This window comes from Dermochelys coriacea, chromosome 9 (assembly GCF_009764565.3).
Source record: "Dermochelys coriacea isolate rDerCor1 chromosome 9, rDerCor1.pri.v4, whole genome shotgun sequence".
NCBI lineage: Eukaryota > Metazoa > Chordata > Testudines > Dermochelyidae > Dermochelys > Dermochelys coriacea.
In genome coordinates, this window is record NC_050076.1 from 58,062,755 (window position 1) to 58,080,889 (window position 18,135).

General features: G+C 45.8%; 1 protein-coding gene across 2 annotated transcripts in view; it reads left to right on the forward strand.

Moving 5' to 3' along the window:
• The window catches only part of ZNF185 (zinc finger protein 185 with LIM domain), a 128,186-nt gene that overhangs the window by 86,973 nt on the left and 23,078 nt on the right, over window positions 1-18,135 (forward strand). The window contains exons 16-17 of one of the 2 annotated variants that reach the window (XM_043491640.1): window positions 7,628-7,723; window positions 17,663-17,776. In XM_043491640.1, coding sequence (XP_043347575.1) covers window positions 7,628-7,723; window positions 17,663-17,776 — 210 coding nt within the window. Of the gene's footprint in view, window positions 1-7,624; window positions 7,724-17,662; window positions 17,777-18,135 lie in introns of both variants that reach the window. The other variant, XM_043491641.1, reaches the window with a different exon arrangement.

Sequence of the window (18,135 nt, forward strand, 5' to 3'; positions counted from 1 at the left end):
CTGGGTTACCCGTGCAGATGCCATACCACGGCAAGCATGGAGCCTGCTCAGCTCACTGTCACTATACATCTCCTGGGTACTGGCAGACGTGGTACTGCATTGCTACACAGCAGCCACTCATTGCCTTTTGGCAGCAGACGGTGCAGTATAACTCATCGTTGCCGTACTCCAGGGTGGTAGTCATCGTTGCCGTATTCCAGGGTGCTCTTTTAGCCAACCTCGGTGAGGTTGGTCAGGGGTGCCTGGGCAAACATGGGAGTGACTCAGCCAGGTCATTTCCCTTTTAAGTTTCGTCTCATGGCGATTCAGTCCTGCTAGCAATCCTACTGCACTGTCTTCTAATGAGCAGCCAGGAGATGACGATGGCCAGCAGTTGTACTGCACCGTCTGCTGCCAGCAAGATGTATAAAGTTAGATGAAGTGGATCAAAACAAGAAATAGACCAGATTTGTTTTGTATTCATTTTCCCCTTCCTCCCTCATGAAATCAATGACCTGCTAAACTCAGGGTTTTGAGTTCTATGCTTGAGGGGGCCATTCTGTTTCTCCTTGATGCAAAGTCATCCCCTTTGTTGATTTTAATTCCCTGTAAGCCAATCCTATAAGCCATGTTGTCAGTCACCTCTCCCTCCATCAGAGCAACAGATGCCATAGCATCTTTTTTCAGCACAGATGCCATAGCACTGGGAACATGGAGCTGGCTCAGATCACCGCGGCAATTATGAGCACTATAAACACTGCGCGCGTTAGCCAGGATATGCAGAACCTGCAAGAAAAGTGAAACCAGGCAAGGAGGAGGCTACTGCAGCACGGTGACGAGAGTGATGAGGACATGGACATAGACTTCTCACAAAGTATGGGCCCCTGCAATGTGCACATCATCGTGTCAATTGGGCAGGTTCATGGCATGGAACGCCGATTCTGGGCCTGGGAAACAAGCACAGAGTGGTGGGACTGCATAATGTTGCAGGTCTGGGACGATTCCCAGTGGCTGTGAAACTTTCACATGTGTAAGGGCACTTTCATGGAACTTTGTGACTTGCTTTCCCCTGTCCTGAGATGCAAGAATACCAAGATGAGAGCAGCCCTCACAGTTGAGAAGTGAATGGTGATAGCCCTGTGGAAGCTTGCAATGCCAGACAGCTACCGATCAGTCAGGAATCAATTTGGAGTGGGCAAATCTACTGTGGGGGCTACTGTGATGCTAGTAGCCAGTACTATCATTGAGCTGCTGATATCAAGGGTAGTGACTCTGGGAAATGTGCAGGTCATAGGGAATGGCTTTGCTGCAATGGGATTCCCTAACTGTGGTGGTGCAATAGACGGAATCCATATCTCTATCTTGGGACCGGACCACCAGGGCAGCCAGTACATAAACCGCAAGGGGTACTTTTCAATGGTGCTGCAAGCACTGGTGGATCACAAAGGACATTTTACCAACATCAACGTGGGATGGCCGGGAAAGATACATGACGCTCGCATCTTCAGGAACTCTGGTCTGTTTCAACAGCTGCAGCAAGGGACTTACTTTCCAGACCAGAATATAACCATTGGGGATGTTGAAATGTCTATAGTTATCCTTGGGAACCCAGCCTACCCCTTAATGCCATGGCTCATGAAGGCATACACAGGCATCCTGGACAGTAGTCAGGAGCTGTTCAATTATAGGCTGAGCAAGTGCAAAATGGTGATAGAATGTGCATTTGGGCATTTAAAAGTGTGCTGACGCAGTTTATTAACTTGGTTAGACCTCAGCGAAACTAATATTCCCATTGTTATTACTGCTTGCTGTGCGCTCCACAATCTCTGTGAGAGTAAGGGGGAGATGTTTATGGCAGGGTGGGAGGTTGAGGCAAATCGTCTGGCTGCTGATTACATGCAGCCAGACACCAGGGCTGTTAGAAGAGTACAGGAGGGCACAGTGCGCATCAGAGAAGCTTTGAAAACCAATTTCAGGAATGGCTATGGTGTGAAAGTTCTGTTTGTTTCTCCTTGATGGAACTCCCCCACCCTGGTTTCACTCTACTTTCCTGTAAGCTAAGCACCCCCCTTCCCCACTTCGATCACTGCTTGCAGAGGCAATAAAGTCATTGTTGCTTCACATTCATGCATTCTTTATTTATTCATCACACAAATAGGGGAATAACTGCCAAGGTAGCCCAGGAGGGGTGGTGGAGGAGGGAAGGATAAAGCCACACAGCACTTTAAAACTTATTGAATGCCAGCCTTCTGTTGCTTGGGCAATCCTCTGAGGTGGAGTGGCTGGGTGGCCAGAGGCCACCCCACCGCATTTTTGGGCATCTGGGTGAGGAGGCTATGGAACTTGGGGAGGAGGGCAGTTGGTTACACAGGGGCTGTAGCGGTGGTCTGTGCTCCTGCTGCCTTTCCTGCAGCTCAACCATACGCTGGAGCATATGAGTTTGATCCTCCAGCAGTCTGAGCATTGACTCCTGCCTTCTTTCAGCAAGCTGACGCCACCTACCATCTTCAGCCCGCCACCTCTCCTCGCGGTCATATTGTGTTTTCCTGCACTCTGAGATTGTCTGCCTCCACATATTTTGCTGTGCTCTGTCAGTGTGGGAGGACAGCATGAGGTCAGAGAACATTTCATCATGAGTGTGTTTTTTTCGCCTTCTAATCTTTGCTAGCTTCTGGAAAGGAGAAACATATACAGCTGGTGGAGGGGAAAAAACGGGAGAGTGGTAGTTAAAAAGACACATTTTTATAGAACAATGGGTAGACTCTTTCACGGTAAACCTTGCTGTTAACATTACATAGCACGTGCTTTTATTACAAGGTCGCATTTTGCCTCTTATTGAGGGTATGCCAGTTTGGTGTGAGAGATCACTCATGCAGGGCCAGGCAGAAGAATTCGGCTTGCAGGCAGCCATGGTAAGCCACAGTTTTTTGGCTTCTTTAACCTTCATAACATGTGGGAATGGTTTCAAACAGCAGTACCCTCATTTCCCATACGACGTAGCCGTTGGGTTGCCCATTAAAAATGGGTTGGCAATTTAAAAGGAGGGGCTGCGGTTTCTGGGTTCTCGTGCAGCAGAAACCCAACTAAACCCCCCTCCACACCCAATTCTCTGGGATGATGGCTTCACCCCTCCCCCCACGTATGGCTAACAGCAGGGAAGATTTCTGTGCAGCAACAGGCAAACAGCCCAGCAGGAACGGGCACCTGAATTTCCGCTTACTAAAACCACCCTATTTTAACCAGGTGACCATGAATATTACTCTCCTGAGGGTAACACAGAGAGATAAAGAACAGATGTTGTTTGAATGCCAGCAAACACTGGGATGATACACTTCAATGCTTTGTTCTGCAATGATTCCCGACTATGTGCTACTGGCCTGGTGTGGTAAAGTGTCCTACCATGGAGAACAGAATAAGGCTGCCCTCCCCAGAAGCCTTTTGCAAAGGCTTTGGGAGTACATCCAGGAGAGCTTTATGGAGATGTCCCTGGAGGATTTCCGCTCCATCTCCAGACACATTAACAGACTTTTCCAGTATCTGTACTGGTCGTGAATGCTAGGGCAAATTAATCATTAAACATGTTTGCTTTTAAACCATGTATAATATTTACAAAGGTACACTGACCAGAGATCCCTTTTCCACCTTCAGGGTCTGGGAGCCCGCCTTGGGTGGGTTCGCGGGGTACTGGATCCAGGGTGATAAACAGATCTTGGCTGTTGGGGAAACCGGTTTCTCCGCTTCCTTGCTGTGAGCTATCTACAACCTCCTCCTCCTCATCCTCATCTTCTTCGCCCCCAAAACCCACTTCCATGTTGCCTCCCACTCCTTGGATGGAGTCAAAGCACAGGGTTGGGGTAATGGTGGCTGCACCCCCTAGAATGGCATGCAGCTCATCATAGAAGTGGCATGTCTGGGGCTCTGAACTGCAGAAGCCATTTACCTCTCTGCTTTTTTGGTTGGCTTGCCTGAACTCCTTAATTTTCACGCGGCACTGCTGCAGGTCCCTGTTATAGCCTCTGTTCTTCATGCCATTGGAGATTTTTTTCAAATATTTTGGCATTTTGTCTTTTTGAATGGAGTTCTGCCAGCACAGATTCGTCTCCCCATACAGTGATCAGATCCCATACTGCCCGTTAGGTCCATGCTGGAGCTCTTCAGCGATTCTGGCACTGCATGGTCTCCTGTGATGATGAGCTCTGCATGGTGGGACTTGTGCAGGTGAGCTCGCCTCGCTGGCCAAACAGGAAATGAAATTCAAAAGTTTGCGGGCCTTTTCCTGTATACCTGGCCAGTGCAACTGAGTTGAGAATGCTGTCCAGAGTGGTCACAATGGAGCACTCTGGGATAGCTCTTGGAGGCCAATACTGTCGAATTGTGTCCACAGTACCCCAAATTTGACCCGGCAAGGCCGATTTCAATGCTAATCCTCTCGTCAGGGGTGGAGTAAAGAAATTGATTTTAAGAGCCCTTTAAGTTGAAAAAAAGGGCTTCGTTGTGTGGACGGGTGCAGGGTTAAATCGAGATAATGCTGCTAAATTCGACCTAAACTCGTACTGTAGACTAGGCCAGAGACTCTACAGGAGAAGGCTCCAATGCAAATACGAAGGGGAAACCAAAACCCTGTGCCTCTGCACCGCGATGTATGTTCATTCCATGGGCAGGCATCCAATACTGGCACCGGCTGTGCTGTCAGCATTGGGAGCTGAAGTAGAGGAAAATCCCAGCACCCCTGGCACCGCTAGAGCTAGAGACTCTACAAGAGCCAACTCCAACACAGGCACTAAGGGGAAACCAAAATCCTGTGCCTCCGCACTGTGATCTATAAATGGTGGCATGGCACCGCTACAAAAGGTGGCTTCTTCAAAGGCGCACCCAACACGCATAAAGGCATAGCCAGCACCGCTGTCTTCTCTTCCGCAGCCCTGGCACTAACAAGGAGGCAACCCCAGGGGCCAATCAAACCAACACATCAGCTGTTCCTCAGACAGAGGGTTCTGGTATTCGGCTCTGCCCCGATCCCCCTATTCACAGTACCAATACAAGAATGATACCCTTGGCACCAAGTCTCCCTGTGTCCCCAACTTCACTCACTGTCTTGATCCTTATTTGAAGGAGGAAGATGAGGAAGAAGAGGGAGCTATTCTCCCATCAGCTCCTATCCATCGGGAGTCAGTCAAGTCTCTCATGGAGCATATTATGCTGTCCCTGGGAACTTACAGTGGTATGGGGACCCCCTGTGCCGCTCCCAACCCCATGGCCATACTGGAGTCCATGGGTTATATGCCCCACACAATAGGGGACTACCCGCCACAGCCAGACCCAGCACACAGTAATTCCCCCACAGCTTCTGTACCAGAACCCTCAGTGGTACCAAGGGAAGAGGAGGAAGAACTTCCACACCTGCAGGGGACATCACCTATTCACTTGCCATCATTGTCCACAGAGGACACCTTTATGACTTCTCCCCCTAATATAGGGGATGATTTCAAACTGTTCCATGGTTTATTTGAGAGGGTGGCCCTCTCTGGATATCTCCCTTGAGGAGGTCCCCATGATACAGCATGGGCTAGTGGACTTTTTGCATAACTCTGCTTCATTTAAAAAAAAATTGCCCTTCACATGAATGAGGCACTGATGGACCCTGTAAGTCATACTGGTGACCCCTGTGGCTGCCCCTCCAGCTGGTGGGAGGTCCGACAGGAGGTGTATACCAAAAAAGGGCATGGACTTCGCATCCAGCGCCTAATTTCTTAGTGATAGACGCAGTCCAGTGATGTGCCATGCAGCAACAGCCCTGAAATACAACTCATGATAAGGACTGGAAAACACTTGATCAGTTTTGGCAATAAGGTTTACTCCTTGGTTACCCCTCACTCAACTATGCAACATTACTAACAAAATACAACTATACAAACTACACAAAAATGTCCGAATTAATTTTATTGCCAAGGACAAGGGAGAACAATTTGCAACACTTGATTCTGAAGATAGGGTTGCAACATCTGTGTCGACGGTGGTTGTAATGAGAAAGGCCTCATGGCTCTATCTTTCTGGCTTCCCCGAAGAGGTGCAATCCACAGTAGAAGACTTGCCAGCCCAAATTATTTGCCAAAAAGACATACGACTCACTCCACTTGTTCACGGAAGCATGAGCGACTCTCCGATCCTTGGGAACCTATAACCCCAAATCAAAGAGGAAACAGAGGAATTACTTTACATCCCAATTATACCACCAGCCAATGTATTCACAACAACAGTGGTGATTTGACTCACAGGGTCGCAGACACAGGCCCTGAGGGGACAACAATCTACTTCTCAAGTTGCTGCATCCCAACCATCAACTTCCCCTAACAAGAACTCTGGTGGATGGAGTCTCCATTCCCAATGAGTTTTCATCCACTGATGATAGCAGAGTTTTGTGCATTTTGGAGCATTCAGTGATGGATAGAAACAAAAGGAGCACCATCTCTAAAGCCTTTCCATGTAGATCTATAATCACACAAAACTCTGATATTATCAGTGTGACCGCCAATCCCTCATGGTGATTTGCTCACATCCCACTAGAGCCTTATCAGCTTCCATGGCTTCCTTGCACAATGTACCTATCTCAGACGTTTGTAGAGTTGCTGCCTGGGCCTCAGCCCATACCTCTAGACAGCACGATGCCTTAGAGCAACAGGCACATCTGATGCCTCCTTCAGATGGTCTCTACTATTGGAGGTCACAACTTCAACTCCGAAGCCCCTCCTTCCATCGGAGGGCACTGCTCTGAAGTCACCTAAAGTGAAGCACCCACAGGGACAGCTGTTGAAGAAGAAAAGGTTATTCACCCTGTGCAGTAACTGAAGTTCTTCATCATGAGTGTCCCTGTGGGAGCTCCACTATCCTCCCTCCTCCCCTCTACTTCAGAGTTTTCTCTGCAGTAGTCTCTGCAGTAGAGAAGGAATTGAGGGGTTGGTCACACAGCGTCAGTTAACTGCTTGCAGCAGCGTGAGGCAGGGACCACGCATGTGCGACCCAACTGGGCACTGCTACTAAAAGTCTCTGACTATGAGTGTAGGAACATCTAAAGTGGAGCACCCACGGGGACACACATCTTGAAGAACCTCAGTTACTGCACAAGGTGAGTAACCTTCTCTTGTGTTGAGTGATATGATTTAGTTGGGGACTGATCCTACTTTGAGCAGGGGTTGGACTAGATGACCTCCTGAGGTCTCTTCCAACCCTGATATTCTATGATTCTATGATTCTATATTAGACAAGGACTCTAAGGAAAATCTTGAGGATATTGCACTGGTAAGTCTTGGAAGTAGAATCGGGACTTTGATTTAGATTGTCAGGTATCCGGTCTTTATTTATGATTGTACAGCACTGAGCACACTGCCAATGCTCAATAGATAATCAAATATCATATAGTTTTGTGCAGACAATAATAGCGCTTTTTCTAGACAGTCCATATTAATGTGCAGTATTAAGAGGCCTTGACCAAATGAGATTCCATATTTCATTCCCACTGCTTACATTTTTCCCACAGTACACTTTTCCTTGTGGAAAGGTATCACTTAAGACTGTGCTGTTTCAGATCGCAATGCCATTAGCCTATCTCTGGGGCTCTACACGGTCTGCATTGACTTTCTTTCTTCAGCAGGTCCAACTCTAATTCTACAGAAAGCAATGTTACTACCACTGACCCAAGACATGGAATCCCTGTGTGTATGGAGGATGGGGAATTGGACCCTGAAAGGTATGGGAAGTCTTGTATTTAGTGTTGTCACACAAGAAATCTGAGGAAAATGGGAAAAAATTGGCCATCAGTATGTCAGGTTCCCCAGAGTACAACCTGGAACTGGGGTACTGCTGAGCCCTCTCTCTTAACAACCTGGGCTCCCTCTCACACTGTGATGCTGTGAGAAGCTGCAAATCTCTCCAGGTCCTGCACTTACACATATATCCTCAGGCAGGGATACACCCTGCTGAGTTACATGAATGCTTCTCCTAGCCACTCATGAACAATTGAGAGGCTCCAGCCAATTCTCCCAGCTCCACAGCATAGGACCCCAGAACTGTCCCATCTTGCCCTGGTCAGAAGCCTGACCAGTGTAAGTTTATTACCCCATCTGCTACTTCTACAAAGGAAAGTGGACATGCACCAGCTTTTGTACACTGAACAGATTCCCGAAGCACTTCTAGCAAAACACACTATTTTAGGTAAAATATAAAACAGATTGATTAACTACAGAAAGATAGATTTTAAATTATTATAAGTAGTAAACTTACAGATCAAAGTAAAATCTCAATCTGAGTTCTATAAACTAGACAGGATTTTAATCAAGCAGTCTCACCCTGATAGATAATACAAGTAGGTCACAGATCTTCCATACACAGGTTGGAAATCCCCTTCAACCTGGGACTACCTCCCCAGTTCAGTCTTTGTTCTCCAGATGTGTTTCCATGTGTTGAGTTGTGGGGGGAATGAGGCCAAAGGATGATGTCAGTTCCCCTCCTTTATAGGTTCTTCCAGCTGGCTGAAAAGATTTTTTGCTATGATGTGAGTCAAGCAGTGTCCATTGTTTACATGCTCCCTCTGAGAAGTCTTCATTGTACACAGATCCTGTGATAGACTTTGGTGGTGTAGATTCTGCTTAATGGGCCATCAACACTATCTGGCTTCTTCATAGTTGTACCTGAAAGGCTGGTTGTGGGTGTTTCCAACTTCACAACATATTTTGATAGCAAAACTTCATAACTCTTGTCAGGGTTCCCTCCCCACTCTGAACTCTAGGATACAGATGTGGAGACCTTCATGAAAGACCCCCTAAGCTTATTTCTACCAGCTTAAGTTAAAACTTCCCCAAGGCACAAATTCTTTGCCTGTGAAGGGTACACTTTCACCAACAAGTGATTTAACAAAGAATCAGGGAAAGGACCACTTGGAGTTCCTATTCCCCCAAAATACCCCCCCAAGCTCTTACACCCCCTTTCCTGGGGAGGCTTGAGAATAATATCCTAACCAATTGGTTACAAAGTGATCACAGACCCAAACCCCTGGGACTTAGGACAATAGAGAAATCAGTCAGATTCTTAAAAGAAGGATTTTGTTTAAAAAAAAAAAAAGGTAAAAAAATCACCTCTGTAAAATCAGGATAGAAAATAGCTTTACAGGGTAACAAAAGATTCAGAAACACAGCAGAACTTCCTCTAGGCTTAGTTTCAAAATTACAAAAAAAAGGAATAAACCTCCCTCCAGCAAAGGAAAAATTCACAAGCAGAACAAAAGATAATCTAACACGCCTTGCCTGGCTTTTACTTACAATTTTTGTAATATGAGAGACTTTTAGGGTGGTTTATAGGAGAAGGAGTTTTCTGACCTGATGCTTCTCTGCTTCCCAACAGAACACATAAAAACAAAGCCTTCCCCTCCACCAAGATTTGAAAGTATCTTCTTTCGCCTTTGGTCCTTTTAGTTAGGTGCCAACCAGGTTATTTGAGCTTCTTAACCCCTTACAGGTAAGGAGGAATTCTGGGCTACCCTTAGCTGTATGGTTATGACAACACCACATACAATGATAGCACACACAATTTAACAGAATATTAATGTTCAACAGTTTAAGCCTTTTAAAATGATACCTTACAAGACATACTTTGTACAAAGCATATCATAATTATATCACCAGGGTACATATGGGATTGCCGGGGTGTTGCTTTGGGGTACAGAGTGTCATAGTCAGCTGTTCTGGGGAGGCATGGAAGCAGAGCTGGAACTCCTAGTTCAGTGTGTAGGACAGTGGTTCTCAACCTGTGGTCTAAACTATATCTAAGGGGTCCGCAAAAGACGGACTGAAAACTGACTGAACAGAATTCAACTAAATATACAGATAATAGATTTCCAAAGGGGTTCATAAATTTAAAAAGATTGAAAACCACTGGTGTAGGGTATACCAAAGGTTGTGATAGCCAGGGTTGTTGATATCACATAGGTGACTACGTTAGCTGTCAGCAGTAGTGTCATAGCAGGGTGACCACCAGAGGTATTACAATGCAGGTATCAGTCCCCAAACTTAATTGATTGTCATATGTCTAACACAGGGGTTCTTAGCCTTTTTCTTTCTGAGGCCCCCCCACAACATGCTATAAAAACTCCAGGGCCCAGCGAGGAAGGGGGGACTCGGGGCTCTGGGTTGGGGTGGGGAGGCTCTCAGGCATAGGTATAGTTTGACTTCTATTTTGGGTGGGCAGGGGCCAGTGGGGCTCGAGCCAGCTCCTCACGGTGGGGTCTGTGGGGGGGAGCATCACCTCCACCCCCGACTCACCTCAACAGGCCACCCAGCCTGTCTAAGTTGTGTGTGTGTGAGGGGGTGCAACCAAAAATTATAACTCAAAGTTGGGGGGGGCTCAGCTCAAAAAGTTTGAAAACAGCTCAGGGTGTAGGGAGAGGGATATCTAAGGGCTGTGTGTGGGCAGAGGCTAGCTAGGGGCTGTGTATAGACAGGGGGATAGCTCAGGGTGCAGGGAAAGGGGTGGCTAGGGGCTGTGTGCAGGCATGGGGGTAGCTCAAGGTGCAGGGAGAAGGGTAGCTAGGGGCTGTGTGTGGGCAGGGGGGTAGCTCAGGGTGAAGAGGGAGGGGGTAGCTTGGTGCAGGGAGGGGTTACTTTGGGGCTATGTGCAGGCAGGGGGGTAGGTCAGGGTGCAGGGAGAGGGGTACTAGGGGCTGTGTGCAGGCAGGGAGGAGCTAGGGACTGTGTGCCAGGAGAGCTCCCCTGCAGTCCCTGTTCCCCGAGGGATCTGCCAGCCACGGAGCCAGGTCCCCAGAGCCGGGCAGCTCTTTCCGGCTGTGTGAGCAAAGGGGGCTGGGAGCTGAGATGCAGCGTCAACCCCCTGCAGCGACAGGAGATGAGGGAAAGCTGCGGCTACCTGCTTCATAGCACTAGCCAGAGCAGCTCCGACCTGGCCAGGGGGTGGGGAGAGAAGGAGGTGTGTGTGTGGGGGGGTGGAGCTGCCCAGCAACTGCCCTACTCTTGCAGTGTAGTTTCAGGGTGGGTAACATCCCCGTGCCTCCCAACTCTGTCCATGGGTGCTGGAGATTGGGGCTTCAACCCTGCAGGTCCTGGCTTCAGCCCCAAGGGAGGTGTTGGGGCTCGAACTCTCGAGTTTTAGCTGCAGAGCCCCACACCCCCCCTGAAAGGGTTCACACACCCCCAGGGGCCGCAGACCCCCAGTTGAGAATCACTGGTCTAACAAACAGATATGTCCATGTCTTTTTGCAACATATGGAAGGGAGGGGGAAAAGGGAGGAGGGGTTGCCTTATATATTAAAAATGTATACACTTGGACTGAGGTCGAGATGGAAAAAGGAGACAGACTTGTAGCAAAAAAAATTTTTAAGTATATCAGAACCAGGAAGCCTGCCAAACAACCAGTGGGGCACTGGAGAATCGAGATGCTAAAGGAGCACTCAAGGACGATAAGGCCATTGCAGAAAAAATAAATGAATTCTTTGCATCAGTCTTCACAACTGAGGACGTGAGGGAGAGTCTCAAACCCGAGCCATTCTTTTTAGGTAACTTATCATTTAAATCAACTTCTGATGCCAGTGTGACACCAATTTTTTAAAAAGGCTCCAAAGGTGATTCTGGCAATTATAGGCTGGTAAGTCTAACTTCAGTACCAGGCAAACTGGTTGAAACTATATTAAGGAACAGAATTATCAGACACATAGATGAACACAATTCACTGGGGAAGAGCCAACATGATTTTTGTAAAGGGAAATCGTGCCTTGCCAATCTACTGGAATTCTTTGAGGGGGTTAACAAGCATGTGGACAAGGGTGATCCAGTGGATATAGTGTACTTAGATTTTCAGATATCCTTTGACAAGGACCCTCACCAAAGGCTCTTAAGCAAAGTAAGCTGTCATGGAATAAGAGGGAAAGTTCTCTCATGGATCGGTAACTGGTTAAAAGATAGGAAACAAAGGGTAGGAATAAATGGTTTTCAGAATGGAGAGAGGTAAATAGTGGTGTCCCCCACGGGTCTGTCTTGGGACCAGTCCTATTCAACATATTCATAATTTATCTGAAAAAAGGGGTAAACAGTGAGGTGGCAAAATTTGCAGACGATACAAAACTACTCAAGATAGTAAAGTCCAAAGCAGACTGTGATGAGTTACAAAGGGATCTCACAAAACTGGATGAATGGGCAACAAAATGGCAGATGAAATTCAGTGATGATAAATGCAAAGTAATGTACATTGGAAAACATAATGCCAACCATACATATAAAATGATGGGGTCTAAATTAGCTGTTACCACTCAAGAAAAAGATCTGAGTCATTGTGGATAGTTCTCTGAAACATCCACTCAATGTGCAGCGGCAGTCAAAAACGCTAACAGAATGTTGGGAATCATCAAGAAAGGGATAGTTAATAAAACAGAGAATATCGTATTGCCTCTATATAAATTAATGGTATGCCCACATCTTGAATATTCCATGCAGATGTGGTCAACCCAGCTCAAAAAAATATATAGGAATTTGAAAAGGTTCAAAAAAGGGCAACAAATATGATTAGAAGTATGGGACAGCTTCCATCTGAGGAGAGATTAAAAAGTCTGGGATTTTTCAGCTCGGAAAATAGACGACTAAGAGGGATATGTTAGAAGTCTATAAAATCATGAGTGGTATAGAGAAAGTAAATAAGGAAGTATTATTTACTCCTTCGCATAACACAAGAACATGGGGTCACCAAATGAAATTAATAGGCAGCAGGTTTAAAACAAACAAAAGGAAGTATTTCTTCACACAACACACAGTCAACCTGTGGAACTCCTTGCTAGAGGATGTTGTGAAGGCCAAGACTATAACAGGGTTCAAAAAAGAACTAGATAAATTCATGGAAAATAGGTCCATCAATGGCTGTTAGCCAGGATGTGCAGGGATGGTGTCCCTAACCTCTGTTTACCAGAAGCTGGGAATGGGGGACAGGGGATGGATCACTTGATGATTACCTGTTCTGTTCATTCCCTCTAGGGCACTTGGCATTGGCTACTGTCGGAAGACAGGCTACTGGGCTAGATGGACCTTTGGTCCGACCCAGAATGGCTCTTTTTTTGTACATAATTATCAACATTCTGCAAAATTCACAATAAATACCATAAGTGGACACTAGCCTAGAGATTCTGTGGACCAAATTCATAGCCCTCATGTCCTGTGAGTTGGGGCTGGACATGATGCAGAAGCATAATGTTAATTTCCAGGAAACCTACAGAAATCCAAGTAGAATCCTTGTAAAGTTCAGCCTTAATTAGAGGTCACAAACTTAGAGCGCTATGTGTCTAGATGTGTGTCTAAAATAGGATTAGAGCTATGTGCCTACAAGGTGCTGATCCAATCTTGTGAAATAGTCATTACTCTGCACTTCCACTGAAAATTTATAGGAACTGAAGACGCATGCCCCTTCTGTGAGGTGTTCTGCAATTTTTAGGATCAGTTCCCATGTCAGTTCCTTGGCATCCTGGAGCACAATTTTGAAATTGTTCTCCATTGACACAAGACCTTGACCAACTTCTTTTTCTTTGTGCATTTAGCTTAGCCCTCAGGTGGTTCAGATATTGATAGTAATTGTGTTAATGGGTTTTCTCCTTCTTTGTCAGCTCTGCCACAGAGTGTGGAGAGAGAAGTGCCACCAGAGAGATAAGACATGAGAGTAATAGAGCCACAAACTACTACAAACTGGTGTGACCGAGGTCCCAGGGGGGCTATGCCAAAATTGCTCAGTTAGAGCAAACTATAAAGACAGGACAGACAATCCCCCAAACCTGTGGTTATTCTAATGCTTAGATACATGAAGCTATCAACAAAACAGCTTTTATAATAACATATTGATTACCCAGAAGTCAAAAACACAGTTTCCTTGAAGTAACTCAGGCTTTGGGCTCCCACCCAGACAACGAAGTCAAATATGATGAGGATTATTGAAAATCTTGTTCATCAGATAAAATTTCTACCAATCCCAAAGGATGGACACCATTACCTCCAGGTCAATGAATATTTTAAATCTGACCCAAAAACATGCTTATAGCCAAATTTTATTAACTAAGCTAAAATGTATTAAAAAAGAAAAGAGAGAGTATTGGTTAAAAGATCATTATACATACAGACATGAATAAAGTTCTAAGGTCAGTTTCATAGTAGAGATGGTAAGCTTTAGAGATGCAAAGAGTTCTTTCAGAATTAGTTCATAGGTTCAGTCCAATGTTCAATATCAGGGTAACACAGAATGGAAGCAGAGATCTCAATCTTGTGACTCAAACTTCCCCTGATGAAGCATAAGCAGATTTGAGATGAAAGGATCAGGTCCCAAAAGGCCTTTATACATTTTCTGGGCAGCCTCTTGACTGCATGAGGTCCTTGGGTGAACAATAGTGTTTTTGAAGTAACCTCCTATTTCCTAAACATCACAGTTAATTAGCTACATGGATAAACATAAGGTAATTGCATATCTCCCACCATTTGCAAGTGGTTTTCTATATACTTAAAAGAGAAATCAAGACAGTGATATCACTACATTCACAGTTCATTTAAATGTTAATATCTCCTTTTGATCTCTGAATTAACAGAATACAGCAATAGACAGGAACTGTTTGGTTATATTGTTAACCTCTAACAATATGTATGTAAACACACAAAACCACAAACATTATCTACTAATATGTCTCTAAAGGTTGAATCTGGGTCAATTAGCCTGCTAGTTGTGTAACCCTTTCTGGCTCTGTGTCACAGAGGGTAATCAATCAGTGGGACTAACAAAGTTAGCTAGACAAGGTGGGTGAGGTAATATCTTTTATTAACTCACTCACCTTGTCTCTCTATATCCTGGGACCAATGTAGCTACAACAACAATGAATACACCAAAGTTAGTTACTCAGCTGAATAATTCCTCCACCTTATTTTATTCCTATCCCACTCAAAACCACAGAAATGCATTTCTCTCTAACCCCTTTGCTTTACACTAAACCATGAGCCATAACACCAGGCAATCCCAACTCTGATGTCACAGTAGAGCAATTTGGATGATGAAAGTTCAGACATTGTCCAATGAAAAGTCAAAAGGCCAGTTTCTGCCCTGAGTAACAAACCATACCACTCCATCAGCAGAGCTGGGTAAATAAAAGATTTGTCCATTTAATGGCAATTTAGAAAAGTTGGGGAGGGGAGGTGTGACGTTCCCCTCTGGTGTTATCCGGACTGGTGGTCTGCTAGGTCACTCCAATCCTTGACTCTGTGAGCCAGCCTTACCTTGCACTGCTGTGAGAACCCCCACTCCTGGGCTGTTCATGCACAGCCTCTGGAATGTAAGCTGCTCCCAGCAACTTGCAACCAAAAGACACTAGCCAATATCTCCGGTCCCAGACACAACCCTAGGAACCTCCGTCTTGCAGTGTCCAGTTATACCAGTCTTGCAGTGTCCAGTTATATAAGTTTGTCAATTTAACAAAGAAATTGATATATACCAGGCTTGTTATCCCAAGGAGAGTCTCTGACACACTTCAAATCAAATGCACTGCTTCAGGTAGAATAAGCAAACAGATTTATTAACTATAAAGATAGATTTTAAGTGATTATAAGTCAAAGCATAACAAGTCAGAGTGGTTACCAAAATAAAATTAATATAAGCACGCAGTCTGAACTCTCAACCCAATTAGACTGAGCAGCAACTTGATTAAGTGAAAAGAAAAGGAGTACTTGTGGCACCTTAGAGACTAACAAATTTATTTGAGCATAAGCTTTTGTGAGCTACATCTCACTTCACCCCACTGGATATTGTAGTCCTTAATATACAGGTTTATTCCTTAAACCTGGGCCAATCTTCTGTCTTGGAGTCTTGTCTTCTCAGTGTCTTGGTTGCTTGCAGCATAGGTCGGGCAGGAGAAGGGCCCAGTATGTGTCCACTCTGCCTGTTTTATACTTTCAGCCCATGTGCTTGTAGAACACAAGTCCAGGCATGCCTGTGTAGCATTGCTGTCTCTCCAAGCAAGGTTGAGCAATTCCCCTGGTGAGGCCTCATGCAGGTGAATCATTGTATTGTAGCTCCCTTGCTGGACAATGGCTGTTGGTGGGCTATTTGATACCCTCCCTGGGCATTGGTTACTTTCCTTGGGAGCTAATACTTTCCTTAGCCTCTGGGGAGCTAATATCTGGCTGATTTCCCAATTTACAGCATGTTTTAATGACCTCCATACAACACAGTTCTCCTAACTTCATATGCATTAATGATACACATATATGGATAGAGAAATGACTTTCAGCAGCTCAAAACCTTTTCCCTGATACCTTACAAGGCATGCTTTATATGTGAGATCACAATTATATGAAAATGAAGAATATGGGGGTTACAGTATGCTCTCCCAAGGCATAGAATGTCACAGGGGGGAAGGAATGTTTTCAAACTAAAAAGTCAAAACATTTCCTTTCCAAGATGTAAAAACAAAATCTTTCAATTTTTTTGGAATCCCCCCCCCAGAACAGTTTGGTGAAATCAGCACAACAGTTCAGTGTCACCAAATGTCAGGACAGCCAAGCAACTGGCTGTGACTGGAGCAGGGACAGGGGCAGGAGCAGTCTCTCGGAACTACCAGGCAGCTGGGAGTATCCCAAAAAAGTAGTAACACTGGGCAGATTGAAGTGGCTGCCATAGGTGCTGACTCTGTGGGCGCTCCAGGGCTGGAGCAATTAGCAATTAGAAAAATTAGCAGGTGCTCAGCACCCACAGGCAGCCAGCTCCCCTCCTCCCTACTCCTGCCTGCTGGCGGCCCCTGCCGATCAACTCCTCCTCATCCCTTCCAGCGCCTTCTACACGCTGTGTGTAGGAGGTGCTGGGAGAGAGGAGGAGGAGTGGGGACAGACTGCACTTGGGAGAGAAGAAGTGGGGTGGGCATGGAGTGGGGGTGGGAAGAGGCAGGGTGGGATGGGGCCCTGGGGCAAGGGGTGGAGTGGGGGAGGGAGCTGACTGGGGGTTAAGCGTCCTCCGGGAAAATTAGAAGGCAGCACCTGGGTGGCTGCTTCCATTAGGAACCTATGTAGCTGCCTTGGGGTCACCTGGTCAGACCCTTGCTTATGGATTGGCTGGGCCCTTAGGACTCACAGGGAATTACCTCTGATGATCCATCAGGCTCAGAACAGTTATGACACGAAATATGCATTTTTCACACACAAAATTTCACCAAGCTCTACCCATTTATTAGTGAGTAGCAGAAGTTTGGCCCAGAGATGTAACTCAGTGTTATCCAGGCCTTCAAGGACACTGCCTAGGTTCTGTGTTCAATATGCGTGTTTCTCTGTGGGGCTTGTGTCAGTGGAGGGAATCAGAGCAATGCTAGCAGGAAGGAACCTACATCTGGCAGAAGTACATGCTCCAATGGCTAATATTTTTCCTCTGTGACTGTCACAGACAACAGGCCTTTAGCTAAGATTTTCAAAGCCAGCTAGGGGATTTAAACACATCATGCCCACTCATTTCAGTTGGAATTATGCATTCAAATCTCCGAGGCAGCTTTGAAAAGCTCAAGCCTAGCATAATATTTTTCCAGTTTTCAGCCTGATGGTTCCTATCTTTGGAATAGATTTCCACATAGTCCAATATATTAATTTTTCACATGTTCTTAAGAAAACCTCTTTATTTTCTCCCCTAGGCTTTCTCCCTTGAAGGGCAACACTGAGGATGCTGAGAATGAGAACATATCTACTACCCAATCTGAGCCTCCTACCACTAGAAAGCACACTGAGCCTGACGAGAACACGGCACAGTAAGGAGATAGGGAATTCATGCCCTGTTTTACACTGAAGTTTCTCCACACATGAGGCTAATTAAATCCTTTCCCTAGCTGATGCTGTCTGTGGAATACTCACTCCATTGCCTGACATTGGTAACAGTACATTTTCTATGAGAGTAGGGGCGAAATCATCTGTCACTCACATTAATTAAGCCTGAGGTACCCAAACATTGCCCAGCCAAGGGCTGCACTGACATCTTGCCAGAAGCCCCAGGGTCACACCCACTGTGTATAAAATGGACCTGGATGCAGAGGCCTGCAACTTAAATATGGAGGTGGGATCTGCTTATGGAGACATGGCCCAATACGCAAGGAATCCTGGGACTTATATT